Source organism: Choristoneura fumiferana, chromosome 23 (genome assembly GCF_025370935.1).
Source record: "Choristoneura fumiferana chromosome 23, NRCan_CFum_1, whole genome shotgun sequence".
Lineage (NCBI taxonomy): Eukaryota > Metazoa > Arthropoda > Insecta > Lepidoptera > Tortricidae > Choristoneura > Choristoneura fumiferana.
In genome coordinates this window covers 17,447,437-17,471,063 of record NC_133494.1, presented here as the reverse complement: position 1 = coordinate 17,471,063, position 23,627 = coordinate 17,447,437, and the positions used below count along the sequence as shown (strand labels likewise).

The 23,627-nt window shown below is 39.4% G+C and overlaps 1 protein-coding gene across 8 annotated transcripts in view; it reads left to right on the top strand.

Annotated features, from left to right (window-relative positions):
- The window catches only part of LOC141440823 (uncharacterized), a 184,823-nt gene that overhangs the window by 113,471 nt on the left and 47,725 nt on the right, over window positions 1–23,627 (top strand). For all 8 annotated transcript variants that reach the window (XM_074105383.1, XM_074105381.1, XM_074105379.1 and 5 more), the window contains 7 exons: window positions 14,664–14,828; window positions 15,564–15,681; window positions 16,009–16,188; window positions 17,462–19,176; window positions 21,370–21,545; window positions 22,865–22,975; window positions 23,430–23,571. In XM_074105383.1, coding sequence (XP_073961484.1) covers window positions 14,664–14,828; window positions 15,564–15,681; window positions 16,009–16,188; window positions 17,462–19,176; window positions 21,370–21,545; window positions 22,865–22,975; window positions 23,430–23,571 — 2,607 coding nt within the window. The remainder of the gene's footprint in view (window positions 1–14,663; window positions 14,829–15,563; window positions 15,682–16,008; window positions 16,189–17,461; window positions 19,177–21,369; window positions 21,546–22,864; window positions 22,976–23,429; window positions 23,572–23,627) is intronic.

The window sequence follows — 23,627 nt, the reverse complement described above, 5'->3', positions numbered from 1 at the left end:
TGCACAAAATAAACATGCGGATCGGAAATGGCGGGAAAACAAACTTCTCGCTTTTATTTTTTTTCCTGCTAATTTGCTGTCACTGCTGGTAAATTTTTTTTTTTAAATTTTCGATTAGGCCATTTGGGTCTTTGATCTGTCATGGCGACAAAATATAAAGAGAGCTGACGTTATCATGGGTTTGCGCTAGTGTCGCCCCCTGCGCAGAGCTTTGCCAAATATGCCCTATTGAAATAAATAAATAAGTTTAACGTTACTTGATTGATGGATGTCCTAGAAAACATCCTACAAGCGTTCCATAATATATGAAATTGTCTTTGAGTTGTTATTTGTTTGCCTCAACTTGTTCGTGTAATGAGGTTCATTATTAAAAGTGTTTTCTCACTCGCGAGCATCTCTTACTCACCGTATATTTGCGCTGGGAACGCTTGCCAAACTTTAAAGCCAGATTTTCATTGTCACGGAGATTTTCAGTTATATTTTCTTTGTCTAAAGTTAGAATTTGTCATCGTAAAGAATAAACGAAGGCGCCACTTTCTTTGTACAAATTTTTACGCGAATGTCCCAAAAATAGTTAAGCATACTTATAATCAGAGCCACGGCATTTTTGATCTGTCACATTGACAATGTCATAATAATATTATCGAAAAACGCTCGATTTTAATGAAAATTTGCACTTTCAAGTTGAATATTTCGCAAACACATCACTGAATCGAAAATCGTCCTTAGCACCCCCTAATGGTTTTAAAAGACCTATCCAACGACACCCCACACTATAGGGTTGGATGAGAAAAAAAAAGTCACCTCCACTTTACATGTATGGGAGGTACCCTAAAAAAGTTTTTTTAAATTTTTTTTTGTACCATTTGTCGGCATAGTTTACATATATATCCGTGCAAAATTACAGCTTTCTAGCATTAACAGTCCCTGAGCAAAGCGCGGACGGACAGACAGACATGGCGAACTATAGGGGTTCCTTTTTTGCATTTTGGCTCCGGAACCCTAAAAACCCGCTTGCTTTCACTTCGCTTCCAAAAACCCTGTAGTGTGCAGTGAGCTTTACTGGCAGCATACAAATAGAACGTAATTCAAGTCGAAAAAACAACTCACTTTTATTATCTCGACGTACTCCATATGGGAACCTTAAAAATATTATAAGCTCAGGGTGGTGACCCAGCCGTGCACTGCCGGTTTAAAATAGGTACAATTTTATCACAAATGCTTTAACGTGCGCGCAAGACCAGAAAGACGATTATTAGTGACGAAAAAATATATCGCGCGTGTCAAATTAAAATATGATTTACTGTCAAACATTCAACACGTTTTAATTCATAATTTTAAGGCGAAAGCTGTATTTTACTCCCAATAAGATGTATCCAACATCTTCATTCAGTAAAAAAAGATTATTCAGTTAAAAAAGTAATTTATGGTGATTTTTGGAAAAGTCCATGAAACTGCATCTTTTTAATGCTTTTCGCTATGGAGTAAGTATGGAGCTACCTGCGTGTGACGTTACTACATACTAGTTTTATTTTCTCTGTCAATTTTCAAATGTTCATACCACTGTAAATAAAAGTGGCCTAAATATTGTTTTTCCGATCGATAACTCGCATCGTGAAACATTTACTTGTAAAAATATTCAAATACCGTATTAAATCTACAACAAACAAGTCTATTTCTGATTGCTTTCATTTAGCTTCGCAATCCATCAAGGTTTTAAATAAAATATATCCTTTAGAAGCACTCTTAATTGAAATTTACTATGTACTTCGTATTGTATGCCCCATTGATACTAAAAACAGCCGTACGAAATTGTTTCTTATGGGTTTGTAATAAGGCAAAGTAGTTGTTGCGGTATTGTTCGAGACAGCATTTGATCGAAATGGCGTTGATTCATTTGGCAGCTTATCAAGATTAGTTGAGACTCAAACGAACGGAGCGTGTATGCACTGAAAATACGTAGTACGAGAGAAGTTGGAATATATTATGGTTTAAAATGCAACTGTTATGGTACGCATGAATCGGTTTAAAAAAAAACTAGTTTGACGTAAGAGGAGTCAGATGGGATATATAAAATTTGCAGGTGGTAGGACCTTTTGCAAGGTCCGCCCGGATTGCTACCACCATCTTGCTCGCTAATCCTGCCGTAAAGCAGCAGCGCTTCCATTGTTGTGTTTCGGCGTGGAGAGTAAGACAGCCGGTGAAATTACTGGCACTTGAGGAATCCCATCTTAGGCCTCTAGGTTGGCAACGCATCTGCAATACCCCTGGCGTTGCAGATGTTTATGGGCAGTGGTGATCTCTTACCATCAGGAGACCCACTTGCTCGTTTGCCATCCAGTCGAATAAAAAAAAAGTCCAACTCGTGCGTGCCATAAATCCTCGCTTCTTGTAAATCTTTACATTATGATATTACATAGTTAGTTATACGGTATAAAATAAAGTCACTACCCGCCGTCTGGTGTAAAAATGGGTATGAAAAATTTACTTCTTTTGATGTAGCCGAGAAAGCTAAAGCGGTGAGTCGCTAGTAGATTTTACTACAGTTTTATAACCATCAAAGTAGCTCCGATTTTTTGAACCCTGATTAAGGAACAAGCTTGTTGCTTTAGCCGTTAGGGGATTGACGAGGACGTCAGATTGACGGTTCGCGTGTTGTGAGATCATTATGACCACGGCGCGAGAATAACATCTGCTATAATTAACTAAAGGAGAGCTAAACTATTAGTGTTTTGACTCTTTTCATGAACTATGAGTAATGCTTTGAAAATCTCTAATAAAAGAAAATGAATAAATAAAATTAATGTCATGGGACACTTGACACCAATTGACCTAGTTCCAAACTAAGCAAAACTTGTACTATGGATATAAGGCAATGAAAAAAAATACTATTAAAAATGTATTTTTTTATATGATTATTTCGTCTAATTTCAAGTTTGGCCTGCAATATTGGCTGAAATTGATTTGATTTTTACCGCTTTAGATCGGATGCAGCAATTCATCTTTTTCCTTAGAATCCGTACTAATATTATAAATGCTAAAATAACTATCTTTCTGTCTGCTGCCTTTTCATACTTAAACTGCTGAACCGATTTAGATTAAACATGGAGATGGACCCCAGGGACTCTAACTATTCGGGTGGGTAGGATGTAGGCTATTGTTTATCCTCGCTGAATAGCGATAAACGAATTCTTAGCAGACGAAACCGCAGACAAAAGCTACTTTAAAATAAACCAGAAACTGTATATGCGTCTGTTATTAAACTCAAAGAGAACATCAATAACGACGGAGATTTATGCAAAAAATACGAATGTTTGTGCTCCAGTCCAGGGATGTATAATATGCATTTATCTATAGTACTCGTATAGTAGGTAATATCCGTTGTCTAGTACCCATATTACAAGCTTTGCTGAGTTGAGAGCTAGATCAATTGGTGTAAATTGTCCGACAGAAACCACGAGTAAACCGAAGTTAGTAACATTACGGAGATAGTGACTCTATTGGTTTATTCTGTTGAGACAAATAATATATTTATTATAGGAAAAATATATTTATTGTTCCGATTTAACACTGAGACTACATCTAATTACAAATCCCCAATAGTGACTGGCGGCGTCGCGGTCCCGTTCCCTCATTCCGTTCAGCTCATATTCCAGTACACATGTACTGCGATATGAGCTGACTCTGCTACAATGTCCCTATAATTCTATAATCCAAGCTTTATTCATATAATTTGCCGTTGTAAAGTGGTTAGGAAAGAAAGTATCCACCCACTGCGTCCGCCGTGAGTCAGGCGGTGCGACCCTAATGCGTGAACTCCGCAACGCTTTAGTGATATGATAGGCCTTCATTGACGTTTAACCCAGGGCTGTCACATCACATCTTGGTTTGTATTATACGTCCTACTGCAAGGGACTGGCCTATTTCAGAATGAGAGGCCTTTCTAGTCGCAGTCGCGGTAATAGTACATTGTGTCTTAAGGGTGGTAAATACAGAATTACGAACGAGAGTCTATTTTAATGAGTCGATGTTCGTAATTCTAGTACCGCCTGTGCGACATACAATGTTTTTCATAAATACATGACATAAATTGTATATTGTAAAAGAAAAACTATGTGCCCGACAAGCACGCCATGCAGTAACAAACTCATTTACTGACCTTGGGCTTCATTGACAAGAAAATTAGTACGGGCAATTAAATTACAGATATCTTTGACCTCTTTACTAGTACACTGTAGTCTGTACTAAGGAGCAGAATATTCATTAGAAAATGGTGTGTTGATTTATCCCTTGGTTCCCACACCGCGGAGCTGGAGTCCGGACTCCGGAGTTTGTGTTTGTGTTTGGTGATAGAAAGAGCTGCTGTCCACTCTCACATCAGTAAAGAGCGGATGATAGATGCAATGGTGACGAGAAAGCATAAGATGGATAAGACTTTTTGGGAAATCCCTTTTTAGGGATAAGTTCGCCTTTGTTCTCCTCTCTGTGTATTTTTATTTTTATCTGCAATAAAGAGTTTACATACATACATACTTTTGAGTGATGCTGATAATGTTCCTAATAATGATGAAATATCACTTTACGAATACGCACCTCTTATATCTGTGGAGGTAGGTAATTTTCCCTACATAAGTGGATAGCGAACTATAAAAGGAATGCACTGAAAATATAATATAGAAAAAAATACGATTATTTACAACAACAATAAAAAAAATAATGTAATAAATGTTCTCTTTTTTAAACCAATCGCAGTCATATCCATATTAGGTATATCGTTCGAAATTATTTTGAAGTAAATTGCATCCGTCATCGGCCCACTAGGTACACATCAGTCCCTTAATCGCCTTTTACGACACCCGCGGGTAGAAATTTTATTCCGAGACTGTCTTATTCTAAAACCGGCCAAACAATGGGCATATTCATTACAGAACTGAAAAGAGTAAATTTGGTTATCGCATTTTTTCCATCGCCATTTTATATTTTAGCTTCTATGAAACCTTTAAGCACTCAAAGAAGACAGCTATTAAGAGTGGTTTCATAAAAAGCTTATTTTTTTCACAACCAACATGAAATCGTTAACAATCCAAACAGCAATAAAACAACCAGGTTACCTCCTGGTATCGACGCGTAAACCATAAACACCTATTAAAATCGCAAACATAACCTCATTACAACCAAAGAAAACATAATAGTTCTGACCACGAGTTGCACAAGCGGGAAGGTAAACAGTCAGAAATAGAGTGCCAGCCCTAGCGCCGGGCTAAATATAAACACCGCGGCGCTACTTGTAGATGGATGCTGCACCACTTAATACTAGGTAATGAGGGTTATCACAGAGGCGAAATATCGCTAGATGGCGTTAGAGGTCCGTTTGACGTTTGCTCGTGATTGGTTAAATAACTAAATGAGCCAATCGCAAGCAAACGTCAAACGGAGCTCACGACACTAACGCCATCTAGCGACATTTCGCCTCTGTGAAAACCCTCATTGATTTTAACAGCAATTATCGCCATCATAACAGTCTAGGACGGCCACAGATGGACATAGGCCTCCCCCATAGACCTCCAGTTGCTTCGGTTGGAAGCTGCATCCGCCGTGAACCCCCGCGGCTTTAACCGGGTCATTCGTCCATCTATGATGATGATGGTGAAGACTGTAGCTAGCATTGAAAAGAACCAGAAAAATACTCGAGCCGGAAATCAAACCCGGGTTTACGTCAGTCCGTGACGCGTGCTGTACAGAACACTTATTAGAACTGTAAAATTAAATGCAAATATCTGACAGTGAATTTAGATTTTTTAATAATACTAAAATAAATTAAAAAACAATTAAAAATTAAAGATAACCCCAATTAACCAATATAAAAATGACCTTACACTTTCACTTGCAATTGCAAGCAGCTGCTAAAGCTGTATTTTTATAGATACGGTCGTTTATATAGTTTATATATTATACTAGCTGTTGCCCGCGGCTTCGCCCCCGTTGTTTTTTTTCTGTATTTTTTTCCCATAAAAACCTTCTCCTGACAGTAATGAACACAACAAAAAAGAATGAGCGAAATCGGACCAGTCGCTCCCGAGTTTTGCGCTTAGAAACACATTTTACGATTCATTTTTATTTATATAGACTAGCTGGCCCCGCAAACTTCGTTCTGCCTTAAAATCAATTTATATTGTGTTACCTTATAGCCATGTACTTTTTTTTATAGTGAGGAATCAATGCGAGCACGCAAGCGAGGCAGCAAGCATGCATGCAAGCCAGTATGCAAGTAACCATGCACGCAAGCGAGCATGCAAGCAAGCATGCAACCAAGTATGCAAGTAATAATGCATGCAAGCGAGCACGCAAGGAAGCATGTATTCAAGCAAGCATGCAAGCAAGCATGCAAGCAAGCATGCAAGCAAGCATGCAAGCAAGCATGCACGCTAGCGAACATGGAGGCATGTTACCAAGCATGCATGCAAGCAAGCTTGGAAGCAGGCATGCAAGCTTGGAAGCAGGCATGCAAGCATGCAAGCAAGCATGCAAGAAAGCATGCACGCTAGCGAACATGGAAGCATGTAACCAAGCATGCATGCAAGCAAGCATGCAAGCAAGCATGCACGCTAGCGAACATGGAAGCATGTAACCAATCATGCAAGCAGGCATGCAAGAATGCAAGCAAGCATGCAAGCAAGCATGCACGCTAGCGAACATGGAGGCATGTTACCAAGCATGCAAGCATGCAAGCTTGGAAGCAGGCATGCAAGCATGCAAGCAAGCATGCAAGAAAGCATGCACGCTAGCGAACATGGAAGCATGTAACCAAGCATGCATGCAAGCAAGCATGCACGCTAGCGAACATGGAAGCATGTAACCAAGCATGCATGCAAGCAAGCATGCAAGCAAGCATGCACGCTAGCGAACATGGAAGCATGTAACCAATCATGCAAGCAGGCATGCAAGAATGCAAGCAAGCATGCAAGCAAGCATGCACGCTAGCGAACATGGAGGCATGTTACCAAGCATGCATGCAAGCAAGCATGCAAGAAAGCATGCACGCTAGCGAACATGGAAGCATGTAACCAAGCATGCAAGCAGGCATGCAAGAATGCAAGCAAGCATGCACGCTAGCGAACATGGAAGCGTGTAACCAAGCTTGCATGCTAGCAAGCATGCAAGCCAGCATGCAAGAAAGCAAGCAAGCGAGTATGCAAGCAAGCAAGCAAGCATGCAAGCTGGCATGCAAGCAAGCATGCAAGAAAGCAAGCAAGCGAGTATGTAAGCAAGCAAGCAAGCATGCAAGCGAGCATGGAAGCAAGCAAGTCTACAGAAATCTAGGCTATCTACACTAAATATAATGATGTAGAAAACTTATCTGTTATAATTAAATTCTGGTGATGATGCCGCATATGATGAAATTATTAATTTTCACTACCTAATATATCAGAACAGATTTTTTGGGTACTTTAAATATATATAATATATATATTAATTTCACCAATGGTATTAATTTCACTTTGCCATTTGCGCAACACAATCCAGCGGCTTCATTTTTGTACTTCAATGCCTTACAATATGGGCAAACTGAGTTCATAGATCCAATAGCAACGCATTGGTAGGCACTGCAGTCAATTGTAACATTGTAATTGAAAGCAGCTCGATTGAAACTTACAACATTATTAGCTGCATTCAGCTCCCGCACGCGCTCTGCACGGGTTTGTGCTATCCGAATCCTTTCAATTTCATTTCGCTCTTGACGTTGCTGGGCTGTTCGATTACTCCGATAATTAGCTTGGTTTGTAGCATTTCGAGTTCTTCGACCCAAATTGCTTCGCCCTCGTCTTATAGGTGGCATGAGTATAAATAAATTAAATCAAAACACAAAATAAATCAACCAGTCAATGTAAATTGAGGAACGTATACAAATTTGTTTTTAAATAATTTATTGAATCAGGCGTTACTTTGCGGAGGTCCATATCAATGAAATAAAATAATTTCCTTGCTCACCCGCGACCTTACGATAGCTAAGCTTATGCAAAATATGCGTGTTCATGCAGTTCCTCCACCTCCACACTGTAAGAACACGCACAAATCACACAAACCCATCCATCACCACCACCACACTACACTCGTAAGGTCGCGGGTGAGCAAGGAAATTATTTTAGTTCATTTAAATTTGTTTTTGTTATTATTTAGTAGGTAGTATTAAGGTACTCATGTCATAAAACTCATTTACTCGGCAATCTTCGTTCCACTTTAAACGAAAAAAGTAGTGTACGAAAAAAAATGGAAGAAAACGTCCCTATTTCAGACACTATAGGTCCAAACATCTTCCAGCCAAGCAAGCAAGCATGCAAATGCAAAATAAGGGGGATTAATAAAACAAAACGCCTAAATAAATTGAGTAGCAAACATTCGCATCACTCCGCATTTTACTAAAACCCACAGGTGATGCATTAATTACCGCACTTCCATACTCGCATTTTCTTTTCCCAGCAATTTTTCCAGTTTTTCTCTTCATAAAAACCTTCCCTAGACTTTAACGATGATATGAAAAAAAAAAATAGCTGAATTGGTCCAGCCGTTCTCGAGTTTTGCGCTTAGCAACACATTTTACGATTCATTTTTATTTATATAGATAATATAATATATAATATATATATAGATATATAGATACAAATTTGTACGGAACCATTGGCGCGTGACTACAACTCACATCTGGCCAGTTGGTCATGTCACACGGACCCTGAAAACATCGTTTTGTTGCCGTGATGCGTTTCGACGCCGCACTGAAAATACTTTAGTTTCCCGCGTGCTCCTCCCGCTCCCGCTCAGTCTGTCTCGATGCTTCAGCGAGTGCTCTGCTGCCGCCAGGTGACTTCATATCCATCGTCATGTAGCGTAGTGTGGATGAGTGCTGTGTCGCGTGTGTCATGTTTCTGTGGCGGTACTTTAGGAAGCTCGGTATGGGCTGCGGATTTGACGGTGAGTGCGTGATTGTTGGAATACGACGAGGATTTTGGCGGTAAGGATGATGTCCGTCCATTGATTTAGGTAAATAAATTAATAAATATCACGGGACAATTCACACCAATTGACCTAGCCCAAAGTAAGCTTAGCAAAGCTTGTGTTATGGGTACTACGCAACGGATAAATATAATTATATAGATAGAAACATACTTAAATACATATTAAACACACAAGACCCGAGAACAAACATTCTTATTTTTTCATACAAATATCTGCCCCGACCGGGAATCGAACACGGACCTCAAGCCTCGTAGTCAGGTTCCCTAGCCACTAGGCCATCTGGTCGTCAAATATAGTTTTAGGTGAATGCTAGGATAAAGGAAAAAGTAATGTACCGATCTAGTGAATAATGTTTTTGCATCGTTTTTGGCGGGAATGTTCGTATTTATCTTGTTACAAGCTTTTATTTAGTTTAACCTGTCCCGTTGTCTGTCTGTCTGTAATCAAATCTTGCAAGTTAAATTTGACCAACTTCCAGTAGTTGGATTGACTTGAAATTTGGTATAATTATGTAAATTGCGTGACAATACAATAATCTGGTAGTGACATCCTGGTAATCCGGCCAGGATCGTCTCCATAGGACGGAACTCTTCAACGGTTAATGCCATCGACTTGAAATTTGGTATGCAAATATAGTTTGGGTGACAATACAAGTAAAGTCAACAAAAAGTACAGTCAGCAAGAAAAAGTTTGTATTAAAAATAAAAACAATACCAACAACTTTTTTTTCTTTATGAGATTTACTATATGGGTGTAGATAAAGTAAACAGCCAGTCTAGTGCCGTAAGTAAGGTAGTAGATGTCGATGGTTACAGTAATTGTTAGTTAGGTCAATTTTGCCAGTGTCTAGGTTTGTAATGCCGTTGTTCAGTAAAACTGAATATGAGAGGTAATGAATAGTGGATGAAAGGTGAAAGTGCGAATCATAGTGATTGTTATTGCAATACAAATAGGTATTGTTATTGTTTGTTTGGACCAAGCGCGCCAGAATGGAGATGGAGTGAAAAAGGTAGCTACAGAGAACGCAGGATGCGCAGGAGTTGTTTGTGCCTACTAGTTTTGAGTTTAGTCATAGGTATAATTAATATCATGTTGCATGTATTCAGATAAATAAATAAATTGAAAACGCGAACTGGTAAATAACTTACTAATTGCAAATAGTATCCATGTTTACGGCAACTAATATAACTTGTTGTTTTTATGGTAAAAGCTAGGCGTTACCCGCGACTCGGTCCGCGCAAAATTCGTTTATCGCTATGCTGCGGGAACTATGCAATTTTCCGGGATAAAAATTATCCTAGGTCCTTCTCCGAGATTCAAACTATCTGTATACCGAATTTTATCTAAATTGGTTCAGTGGTTTAGACGTGATGAAGTAACAAACAAACAAACAAACAGACTTACAAACTTTCGCATTTATAATATTAGTAGGAAGTAGGCTAAGATTTAATTACACAAAATCAACAGTCAACGTCACGGTTTGCAATGAGGGCTATCGCGTATGAATTCGCCACTAGAGGCGCTAGTGCAGCGTGAGGTCTTCGAAATGTCAAATCTCATAGTTTTTGGGTGAGCTACACGGGTTTTTTTATAATTGGAATAATTTTGTGAATATTTTGCAATATCTGGAATTAATTATGGCAAATATGCGTTCCGGGGCAATGAATGTCTGTGTTTTGAGACAGTTTTGTCTTTCGGAAACTTTTGTCCCTTTTTTCCGAACAAAACGGGGACTATGCAACACTGTGGCATGCTCGATATTTTTATGGTACGGTTTTAAATATATTTTAATCTAAACTTTGTTTTCACGCCCGTAATAACAGACTTTGAAGGCCACACTTAAAAACCTCACGCAACAGTGCGCCATCTAGTGAGACAAAAAACGATAGCCCTCATTGTAAGCGTATTGTTGTAAATAAATCTCGACTGTTTCATGTTGCTGATTCTTTTACAGTTGATTTTTAACTGAGATAGCAACTGTACTATTTATTAACCTTTTAGATGACGGCCGCTAGTCTAATAAAGTCCAAGGTAGCGTTTGCCTCCTTACGTGCTATTCTATCGCTTTCATTGCAATTGATTCCGCAAGAACTGACTTCAATTGGTGTACAATGCACTCGCAATTGCTGTCTCGTTTCAGTTTAGATAAAAGGAAAGGATCGTTGTCGATTTATCCTACTAATATTAAAAATGTGAAAGTTTGTGAGTGAGTGAGTGAGTATGTTTGTTACTTCTTCACGCTGAAACGGCTGGACGGATTTGGCTGAAATTTGGCAAAAAGTTACTTTATTATCTGGATTGAAACATAGGATACTTTTTAACCCGACATTCCCACGGGATAGGGATACAATCTCTAAATAACAACCGCTGGAGTTATAGTCATGAAATTTGGTATGTATGTAGGTAGCTGGACGTCTGGAAAAACACATAGGCTACTATTTATCCCGATCTTCCCACGGGATAGGGATAAAATCTCGACCTAAAAACCGCTGGGCTTGGAGTCATGAAATTTAGTACGTAGGTAGCTGAACATCTGGAATAACTCATAGGCTACTACTATTTATCCCGATATTTCCACGGGATAGGGATAAAATCTCGAAATAGCAACCGCTGGGTTTAGAGTCATGAAATTTGGCATGGGTGTTTTAATTTAACGTCAATGAAAACCACGATGCAATTTTAGGGAATTCCCACGAGAATTTAATAAAATCACGGAATTTAAATTCAACTGCTGTATCCAATGGTTTACGCGTGCGAAGCCGCGGGTAAACGCTAGTATGTACATAAAAAGGTTGACTGGCAGAGATCCCTGCAGGGATAAGTCCGCCTTTGTACTTAACACAACTTTTATTTATGTAACCTTTTTGTTTTTCCTTTTGGTACAATAAAGAGTATAAACAAACAAACAAACATGTTACATAGACGTAGTTATCATAAGGGCGCGGGTTTTAGTTCATGGTACGAGTACGTACTTCATAAAAATATACGTGTAGTGATAACCTACGCATCGTAATCCTGTGCTGTAACATACCGAGTTGGTATGGTTACGCTAAAATTATCATTATAATGGTCATGTTTGCCGGTGACAGTAGCCAAATCACGCCGACCTCTGGGAAAGCGTATGCTGACTAGATTTATTTACGTACGCGTCGGCCGTGTTTATATTGTGCGCTGAAACTTGGCGCGAGTGCGTCTTATCACCGACCTTTGAAATATAAACAAGTTTTTATTATTATTATTATTAAGGTTTGAATATTTTGAACATGAAACTACCGTGAGACTCACTCATACCCGGATAACTCACGTCTTAAATCGAGTTTAGCTCGACATGTTGCAGCAGCCGCTGTGCGCGCGTTGCAGCAGCCGCTGAGTCGCGTTGCTCCAAAGACGAAGGGCTACGGATTAGCCCGAAACATGTCGAGCTAAACTCGATTTAAGACGTGAGTTATCCGGGTCATTATATTTAATATGGTTTGAATATTAATTAACAGCCTATCTTCAAAGTTGTAACGCATATATTTATCGCACTCCTAGACCAAGAGTATTACCTTATTTATTATGAAACTGACGTGTGTGTATATATGATGTCCAGAGGGCGGAATTGCTCATGGCAAAAATGAAACGTCAATAGAGTTGGAACGTTGAATTTTATCGACTTTTTCAGCTATCGATAAGTTCAGTCACCTTTTACATTTCTGACTTTAACATGTGGAAAAAATTATGACTATCTTGAATTATTACATACTAGAGAAGACGAGGAAAACGTCATTAGCACAGACATAGATTACGATACTTTTTTATACGATGAAAATTAGTTCGCAGGTGATTTGAATCCTTAGGTTGTATTATTGAAACTTAGGTAGTTTTAATAATGCAGTACTAAGGGGCTGTTTCACCATCCACTGATTAGTACTAACTGGCGGTTAGGTGTGATGCCGTCTCTATTTGTTTTGTTCGAATAGACGGAGATGGCATCACATTTAACCGTCGGTTAACACTAATCAGTGGATGGTGAAACAGCCCCTAAGTTAAGTAGTTTTTTAAATTATCGTTTTATATTGTCTTTTATTTAAATGCTATTCCGTAATGTTCATATGAAGTCTATTATTGTTTGCTTATGGATTTGAGGTTTAGTTTTGTTAATTTAAGTAGGTAAATATAATTTCAGTTTGTTCGATAGTCGATAAAATTCAACGTTCCAACTCTATTGACGTTTGATTTTTGCCATGAGCAATTCCGCCCTCTGATGATGTCAAAATGATTCGGTTACGTTGACAAAGAGTAACCTGATGATCTTTCGAGACCCGGTTCTATCGGGGCGGTTAAAATTAGCTCGTGACTGTTCTGACCCGGTTAGTTTAACTGCTGCATGAATGACCGGCGCGTTAACTGCGGCTTTACTTGTGGAACAGATGGTGTTTGGACACCATTCGTAAAGAAAATTAATTGATGTTGTGATGTTTAGAATTTTTACGATTTAGAGTAAATTCAGCCCGAAGCTGTTTGCCTGCTGTTTCATAATGCGATTTCAGAAAGAAAAGAATGAAAATACATTTATTCGGAACATTGACAGAATAATTACATAGAAGTAAGACAAAGAAAACAACACAGTGTTACTGTTCACGAAACGGACCCACCTCAGCATAATGCCGGCTCAAAAGCTGGCGCTGGTCTTCCGGTGGGACCGTGAGGCCGTCATTGCACGCTGCGCGTGCGACCGGACCGTGCCTAATTGTGAACGCGACTGTCTATGGTCAGCGCTACCAACACAAGCCAAGCATGACAACTGCTAAGGCATGCAATTTGCTCGCATTGTTTGTATTTCCGAATAAATACAACCTAGGGCTCTTTAAGGCTAGAGTGAAACGGCTGTTACTGAACCAGTGGGATACAACTTTGGCCTCGTATGCATTTTTCATCAGGTGAGATGATGGCTAATCACGGGTCAGTTTATGTAGGTAGTGTTAGTCCGTAGCCGATGCTGGTTGCCGTAGAAGTACCGAGCCTTTAAAATTAAATATTTATAAAAAAATATGTAAAAAAACGATTATCAACTTTAGAATGGTAGACCAGATATTTGGGTGATGGTACCTTCTCAAAGTCAAAATATCTATATTCAATTTTGTTCTAAAAAATCTACCACTGTACCCCCCTTTCTTGAAGGTTTCATTGTCATAGTAGGGAACACCGCTTGAGTAGGAAGTACGTGTATTTAGGAGCAAGTGTCGGAGCGTCATATATTTTACGCGTTGGCCTTGTGACGATACCCGCTATGTTTACTCTGATCATTGTTTGTGCTCAATAAAAAGTTACATTTATTCATTCGACAGACTGATATTAAAATCAAAAACATACATATGCGCCAGTGGTTTGCCTGTGGTTGTCCATGAGACTGAAGTAATCGGTAGTGTAGGAAATTCTCGTCGGATATTCCGAATTATTCAAATGTACATTGCATCATTCAATTGGCTTCCACATAAATCTGGGGTTTTAAAGCGAAATGTCAGTGTTGATGTATATATATATTACGAAAACATTCACGTTTACATACTACATTAATCTATCGCCCCATGTTCGCTATGCTGACGTTTGCATACTTCAAGAGATCGCGTCATGAAAGTATTATGAGTAAATTAGTGTCCGTTTGGCAGGAGGTGCGCGCAGAACGCGATGTGCTCCAAACGCGCATGTCGGAGCAGGCGCTCAAGATCTCGTCGTTGTCGGCGCGGCTCGAGACTCAGCGCAACAACGCGGAGGCGCTCGCGCACCAGGCCGCCAGCCAGCTCACCGTCAGTCTGCACGACGCGCTCGCTGAGGTCAGTCCGAGCTTGGCTTGGCTACTAGCTCAGCTAGAGGAATAGCTGCTCAGTTTGATTTTAGTTGGTCATTCAGCTAGTAGCTGGTCAGTTCGCTTTTAGCTAGTCGGTCAGCTAGTCGCTGGTCAGTTGGTTAGTAGTTGGTCAATTAACTATTATCTGGTCAAGCAGCTAATAGCCGCTCAGTTTGCTTTTAGCTGGTCAGTCAGCTAGTAGCTGGTCAGTATGCTTCTAGCTAGTAGCTGGTCAGTATGCTTTTAGATAGTCAGTCAGCTAGTATTTGGTCAATTAACTAGTATGTTGACAAACAGCTAATAGCTGCTCAGTTTGCTTTTAGCTGGTCAATCAGCTAATAGCTGGTCAGTTAGTAGTTGGTCAATTAACTATCATGTGGTCAAGCAGCTAAGAACTGCTCAGTCTGCTAGTAGATGGTCAGTTAGAGAAATAGCAACTAATAGCTGCTTAGTCTGTTTTAGCTTGTTAATCAGCTAGTAAATTAACTAGTATCCAGTCAAGTAGCTAATAGTTAGTCAGTCTGCTAGTAGCTGGTCCTTCAGCTAGTAGCGGGTATGTTAGCTAGTAGCTGGCCAGTCATCTTAAAGTTCTTCAGTGAGCTACCGGCCGGGTGGTCATTCGGGAGTTGCTGATCAGTCTGCTAATAGTTAGTCAGTCAGCAAGTAGTAATTTGAATCTAAATTCCAGCGTATTTTATTCATTTTTTATTTTTATCATCAGGTACAGAGATTAAAAGAAGAATTAGAATCAAAAGACAAGCAGCTCCTGCGAGCTAAACAGAACTTAGAAGAGAAGGAGAAACTGAGCGAGCAGCACCAGACGTTATATGGAAATTCATGTGAGTTAATCTTCATAACTATTTAGCTAATTGTATTTTAATGTCATCACATTGTTCAAATTCGTATCTGAAGGCCGACGCTAGCAATGGCACGATGATCAAGGATTTTTGTGAACAGAAACTTTTTCAACGATTGCGGTGTAGTAGTGTTAGACCGAGATGGAGACCTAGATATTGTATGCCTTGATACTGAACTGCTAATACAAAAAAAACGTATTTTTATAGGAAACTCCCAGCATTTACGTATTTCAGTATTATACACCGTGTTTTTGTTCTGTTGTTTAATAGAATAAAAAAAATGGCCCTAACATATAAATATTTTGTCAGGTAACCCCAAAGACAAGGTGATAATCCTCGAGCGGGAGCTGTCCTCTGCGCAGACGCGCATCGCGCAGCTGGAGGCGCTGGCGCGGAGTCTCGAACAAGACAAGGACGACCTACAAGCCGCGCTCAGGGACCACCAGAGGGCGCTCGCCGAGAGGGATGAACAGCTGCAAGAGATTATGGGTCAGTGATGCTATATACATACATAACTGGACCATAAAGTCAAAGTCAAATTATTTTATTTGTTGAACATAGGTATAACTGTATACAGTGGTAAAAGAAAATATTGTAGTCTCTCCATGTTTTGCCAGTTGGCGTACAAAAATAATTTAAAATAAGAGAGAGATTAAAAGAAAAAAATATGAGATAAAACTTTACAAGAGAAAAATCATTATTAAATTGAAATAGACTGATAGATAGATAGATTGGCAAACTCGGACAGCAAAATTGAATTTATCCTCCTGAGTCCTAACTCTTATTAACAGGTGTAGTAAGACCTAGCCGTGGGTCACCAAGTCACCGTCTTTGTTATTTTGGCTATTGTTACAGTCGAGCTCATAAACTTGTGAGCAAAAATTTTATCAAAAATATCTGAACACGCTTCAACGCCGTTAACAATAGAGGCGTATTCAAATATTTTTGATCAAATATTTGCTAATACAAACTGAAATATAGATGCACAGAAAAAACAGAAAAATAAGACCATCACTGGGAATCGAACCCAGGTCCTCGGTATTCCGTACCGCGTGCTATACCGCTACACCACTGATGGTCAACGGTACCGACACGAATTTCCCTATGCATCTCATATCTCAGCTTGTGTTTCTTACTTAGTCACTTAAGCAGCGACGCTAGCGACATCTATGCCGTAAGCCCTCAAACTTTTTCGGCATTCCTTTGGAACTAACCGCTCACCCTTCACGCTCAGTTTGTATTTTCAATTTCGGTTTTACGGGATGACCGTAAAAGTAAAAATTTGGAATTGAATTAAAAAATACAAAAAGATTCCAAAAAACCAATCTTAATTCAAATATTTGCTCACAAGTTTATGAACTCGACTGTACGACATTCTGAAAATTCCTTATTCAATGAACAATTTGTGCTTTTATAAAGTGCGTTTGGCCGTTATTCTTAGTGTTACTTTGTTCTTTATAAAGTACATTAGGAATCGCGAGGATATGCAAATGAATTTTCGAGGAAAAAGCCTCTCTGCTTCGTCGCAATATTTAGTCTGTTTGTTCCACTTTCACGCCATAATTACAATAAATAACAGTAGTTTAAAAAAAAATAAACGAATTCTGCGCAGACGAAGTCGCGGGTAACAGCTAGTATACATATAGTTCTCAATTGGACTCGGTCTAGACCGTTGACTCACGATGCAGACGCTTGGAGCGGCTCCAACTTCCGTTGACACTAATGACCGTAAAACCACCACTAATTTAACATTGTCCCGCAGCTCTCAAGCTCGACGACGACGACAAAGATGACAAAACCGAACCGGACGGCAAGACCTCCGCCCGGACTCTCAGCGACATCGTCTCCATCTCAGAGTTTGACGAACAAGATCTACAAATGAGGAGAGCTGAACTCAAAGCCCACAACCTGAGCCTGAATGCCCCCTACGTCGATAATAGAGACAAGACACAGCTAAATAGAACTCTGCCACCCAACTTGTCTAAACCTAACATGAGCTCGCTTAACATTGACTTCATCGACCAATTCGATCTGCCAAGTTTCACCCCCCGCGGTGATTCGTTACCAATCCATCTCACTTCTACTCAGAATAAGGATGCTCATGGTATATTCAAAAGAAACGTCAACGAAACGACTGTGTTCGGAACACTTGATAAATTTGGTGAAGGTGTCAAACATTCGACAGCTCAAAAAATACCCGACAACTGTTCCATGTTTCCGAATAGGGATGTCGATGAAAGCAAAGATGTAAGCGTTGAACCGAAGAAAATCAATTTTTCAATTGAACCTTCCAATGACAATAGAACGCAAGACGAAGAGTTCACGTCTCTAAGAGAACTGGGCATAACACTAGACATCAGGCAAGAGAACTTTCCCGATATTCTGACACAATTGAAACATGAAATCAAGAAATCCAAGAGAGAACTCGAATCTTGTAAGTCAGAGTTAAAGAACGCAGAAGAACAGCTTTGCGAGTTTCCCGCTTTGAAAGAGGAAGTTGAAGAGTTAAAAGGTTTATTAGAAAATACAATGGCTACTATGGAGAACGACAAGAAATTCTACGAAAATCAACTAGAACATTTCTCTTCAAATAAGACCCTGCTTGAACAAAGAGTGAGTGAATTAACGCAAGAGGTCAACGAAAAGTCTAAAGACCTGCATCTGTTCAAAGAAGATATTCTTAGACGAGAAAACATGATCTTAGAGTTAGCTAAGGAGAAACGTAACTTGACGAATAAAATGACTGAACTAGAATGCAAAATTGACGAAATACAGAGTAGAAATACAGCGTTGGAAAAATGCGAAACAGACAACCGTATTTTGAAAGAAAAGGTGTCTGAACTCCAGAAATTGGAACAGTTGGTTTCAGAAAAGAATCAGCAGATAGATAGTTTGAACCAGCACCTAGACAGATTGGACGACTTGCAGAGATGCCTTAATGATAAAACAGAAGAACTAGACCACCTCAAGGAAGCATTTGAAGAGAAATCCAACGAATTGTTTAGAATACAACGCACTATTGATGCTCAAAATCGTGACATCGAAAAAATCAACGAAGATAATAACAATTTAAATGTAGCTAACAAAGAACTAAAACTTAAACTTACTAAACTAGAAAAAGAGCAAGAAAACGCATCTCTAAAACTACAAAACAGTGAAAGCGAGCTCGAAAGAGTGAACTCTCTAAACAACGAATTGACATCGAAGATTGATGAGCTGAAAGATTTGACAGACAAACTAAAAGATAAGGAGACAGAGATTGACATTTTGAATGAAGACATAAACTCTTACCATGAAGAGATAGCTTCTTTGAAAGAACAGATGAAGATGGTGTCCCGTAGTCCTTCTCCAAAGAGTAAAGGAGAGAAGCCGGACCGTCAGGCCAGCAATGACAAGAAACAGCTGGTGAAAATCAGGAAGCAGATATCGCTGCTGCAGCACGAATTGGACTTCAACAGGAAAGAGCTAAATGACAAGGTGAGTAAGTTCTTGAAGTCCTCCATAGTATAGCCTGTTGGCCGACAGTTGATAAAAAAAAATACAACATGCTAGTTACTTTCATCGATAAAAACAATCGTTTTAAACTATTAAATATATAAAACGGAAAAACACACAAACGGTACCTTCAAAGCTCATTCCGCAACGAATCGACAATACATATGGCGGCCGCATTCGCACGCATGACGGGCTGTACGCTTGAAAAGGGCTGAAAACCTTGTACAGTCAAGTGTAAAAATATGAACTTATTCAAAGTTTCAAAAATAAATATCACAGACTCTTATTCAGACGCAATAAGGCCGTAGTAACATATTTTTGAGTGATTCGAATAGATACTTATTTTTGCTCTTGACTGTACCACGAAACTCATTTTATTATTTATTATCATATCATAATATTTATCAACTTTCTGCGGACAGCCTGCATGTAGATTACATTACCATATATAAGTCCTTGTTAATTAAAGATAAATTACTTGCGGCATTTTTGATTAAAAAGTAGCTAGGTTGTCTCTTTTTCCTGGTCTCAGACAGAGCTTTGCAATGTGTGTATACGCACAATCTAAAATGTTAATGTGTATTTTTGTTGGTAGTACGGATTATCAGTATTCGGCCAGACTTCCTTTTATTTATCTTTACATGTCTGACGTGCTTTATTGGCAGTGCATTTATTCTTTATAGCGATTCGTTGAAGTTTGGTGCTTTGCCAAAAATGCGTGACGTTAGAATTCCAAGCTTACCTTCCGTAGTTATATAGCTCCATTGTAATACGATTCGACGTAAATTATTAACTCATTAGCTTGTTCTATTGTTTCTTTTTGGCAACAGGCAACTATTAGTTATGCCAATTTGAATTAAAAATATGGATCCCATCTGAACGGATTGGGATAAAATTTCGTGCCTATGTAGGTGGCTCTTAGAAATAACACATAGGCTATTTTTATCCCGATATTTCCACGCAATCAAGATGTATTTTATAATCCCGTTATCACAACTGGTAAGTCTGGACACGTGAAATTATGCACGGGGATATTCCAAAAAACATAAATGAATACCACGGTGTTCATTTATCACGGTGTTATATTTAAGACCTATCCAACGATACCCCACACGACAAGGTTGGATGAGAAAAAAAAATCACCCACAATTTACGTCTTTGGGAGGAACACAATTTTTTTTTTTAATTTTTATTGAACCATTTTTTCGGCATTGTTTACATACATATTCGTGCAATATTACAGCTTTCTAGCATTGATAGTCCCTGAGCAAAGCCATGGACGGACAGACAGACATGGCGAAACTATAAGGGTTCCGTTTTTGCCATTTTGGCTCCGGAACCCTAAAAAATAATTATCAAAATCGGACTACTCTGTAAAAAGTTACGCCTGACCAGATGCATTGCATTCATTACAATCAGTGACTTATCAATCATCAATCAATCATCCCCTGTTTTCCTGTTTTAGGGTAGGATTATTTTTTTCCATATTTAAATGGGACCACCCTCGGTGTATACGCTTTCCAATAAAAAAGAATTATCAAATTAAAAAGTTATGCGTGGTCATACCTACATAAAAAAAGCAAATATACGCGTCGACTTGAGAACCTCCTCCGTTTTTTTTCCTCGGTTAAAAATATACTTGTGATTACATATTTTTAAGATTCTAATGATCTAATGATTATTGCGAACAAAGCTGCGGGTAAAGGCTGGTTTATAATAACATATTGTTTGATTTCCGAGTTCAATTCTCGGTAGTTTTGTCTTGGCAACAGTTTAGTATAATAGTTGATTGTTATGTTGTAATCGTTGTAGGAAAACTTTGTTGTAAAAGCTAACGTTAGGTCAAATGTAAGTGCTTACTTTTTAGTTACATCGCCATTGCTCCTTGTGAACACACGCTCTTTAGTGTAACAATTAACTGTATCAAATACTATTTGAGGGATTCTGTAATTGGCTCTGTGTTGCTAATCCCAATACATATATTTGTGTTATTAGTTGATGGTTTTCCTTAAATAAATAAATAATAAAACTAGATATTACGGCTCAAGAGATAAGAGCCTTGTGAAAGACAGATAGACAGCGGAGTCTCCGTTGGCACCCTTGGATACATAACCCTAAAAAAAGATGGACATATACGAAGAGCTTCACAAAATAACAGTAAAATATTCGGCGCAGGCCTTCGAGCTAGCGAAAGCTAAGTTGGACGTGACCGAGCTGCGCAACAGTGTGTCCCGGGCGGGCAAGATGGCGGCCGACGCGGAGGCTGCGAGCGCGGCGCTCTCGGAGCGCGCCGAGATGGCGGCTGCGGAGAAAGACGCGCTGGCGGCGAGGCTGCAGGATGTGCTGGGAAGGTAAGGGTCGGGGTGGCATGGATATTATCAAATTCAAATATTTATTGATAGGTTGTGATAAAGTGTTATGTGTAGGAGGTAGTAAATAATCAGAAGATTCCTAATTCGAATCCTGGCAAGGTCGCCATGAATTGTTATGCGTAAGAGGTGGTAAATAATCAGAAGATTCTAGGTTCTAATCCTGGCAAGGTCGCCATGTAATATTAGGATAAAGGAACGTGGTGCTCAATGAGACGCCAGTTGTAGATGAGTCAACCTTAGAATATATACATTACGATTGTCGCTGACACAAGCAATATGCGTTTATGTAGCAGTAAACTATTGTGTTACTGCTAAACTCTGAAAGTGGCCAATTGCCATACTACAGTGAGTTCGTATACATAGCTTATTATTAGTTATTATTAGTACGTCACAATCTGCTAGGGTCCAGCATACAATATTTCAATCTTACAAACTAAGTACATAGTGGGTATGTATGTATGTAAACTCTTTATCGCACTTCTTCTTTAACTTAAGAGTTTTACTCTTGTCGATGGAGTATCTTCCACACATCCCTCCGTTGGGTCATCCTCTTGACCTCTTGATACGACGCGAAGCCAACTATCTCCCTTATCTGATCGATGTTGCTGCGCCTAGATCGACCTTTTTTCTCTCTTCCCCATGCACCCATTGCATATAAAAATAAACAAGGGATCTATCAGGCTATGCCTTACAGTGAGAGCAGGTAGCGCTAGTGATGCCTACCCTGCTGCTGGTACAAGTGCGTGGCGCTGCCTATTCTGCTGCTGTTGTACGCTACACACCAGACATGATTGTAGCCGACAAGGTCCTCTACTGCTCACTCACACATCGCCTTTTACGGCACCCGCGGGAACAGATTCTTCCGTCTTTTTGTAAAACCTGGCACGGCACAGCGAACATTAATTATGCATAATTACAATCCAATTTTGATTTACCTTGCTCGCCTTCAGGTTGCAAAAACTGTAACATATTTACATAGTATACTCGTAAAAGTCGCTTTCTGCCTTAGAACGTATGTATGTACGCTAAAATCTTTTAAATTACGCGGCGGATTTTAGACCGATTTTCATCAATGAATACAGTGATTCAAGAGAAAGGTTAATGTACATTATATATATTACCAGTGGCGCACCCCGGCACGGTAGCTTTTGGGAAACGGTGGTGAAAATTGTGAAGTTACCGCCTTTAACCATAGACTTAATTTTGTTCACCTCTATTTTTCATAGTTGCATCCAAGTGAAGAGGGATGGGTCGCTAGTGAAGAATATATGAATTTACTTTGCCACACTCGTTCACAGGTTACAGGAGGAAGGCGACTTATCCGAGTTGCGGTCGAAGCTGGAGGAGAAAACTGAGAGATGTCAGGAGCTGGAAGCAGAGCTACAAGACATGAAGGATCTCGTGGAAAAGTAGATAACATTTTAAATAACATAATTAATTCTTATTGTATAGTAAATTTTTATAGATCATTTGAACTAGGCTCAATTAAAGAAAATGTTGAATATAATTTTATTTGCCAAAATTTGGCACAGCAAGGAAATTACATGAAAACAAGAAATAAAACAACCTTACGTAATCTTGCGTATTCAGTATGAGTAAAAGAAAGAAATAAAGAACAGAAACATTTTAGGGCCGAAAGTTGCAAAAAGGTACTCAGCGTGTTGCCACGGCAAGTCGCAGCGTTTTTCAGTATAACTCGTATTGTTCGTATCTATATCTGAATAGAGAACGTTACCATGACTATTACGGCATCCGGGATTTATCACGATTAACAAAACGAGTAATAATTACCTAGGCCCCTTTTTTATTTATTTATCATTTATATGTATACTTTAAAGCTTTATAATAAGTTGTCATGTGCAGGATGGGGCCGTCGCGGCAGTCTCCATCGTCGCAGCGCGCGCTTGTGGTGAGCGGCGCGCGCTCGCCCACGGCCGAGCTGGAGCGAGCGCTGCGGGACCAGCTGGACTACTCGCACCGTCTGGACCAGGACATCATGGAACAGGTAAGAGGGACTCTCCGCTGCAGGGGCACTTAAAATAACCTAACCTAACCAACAGA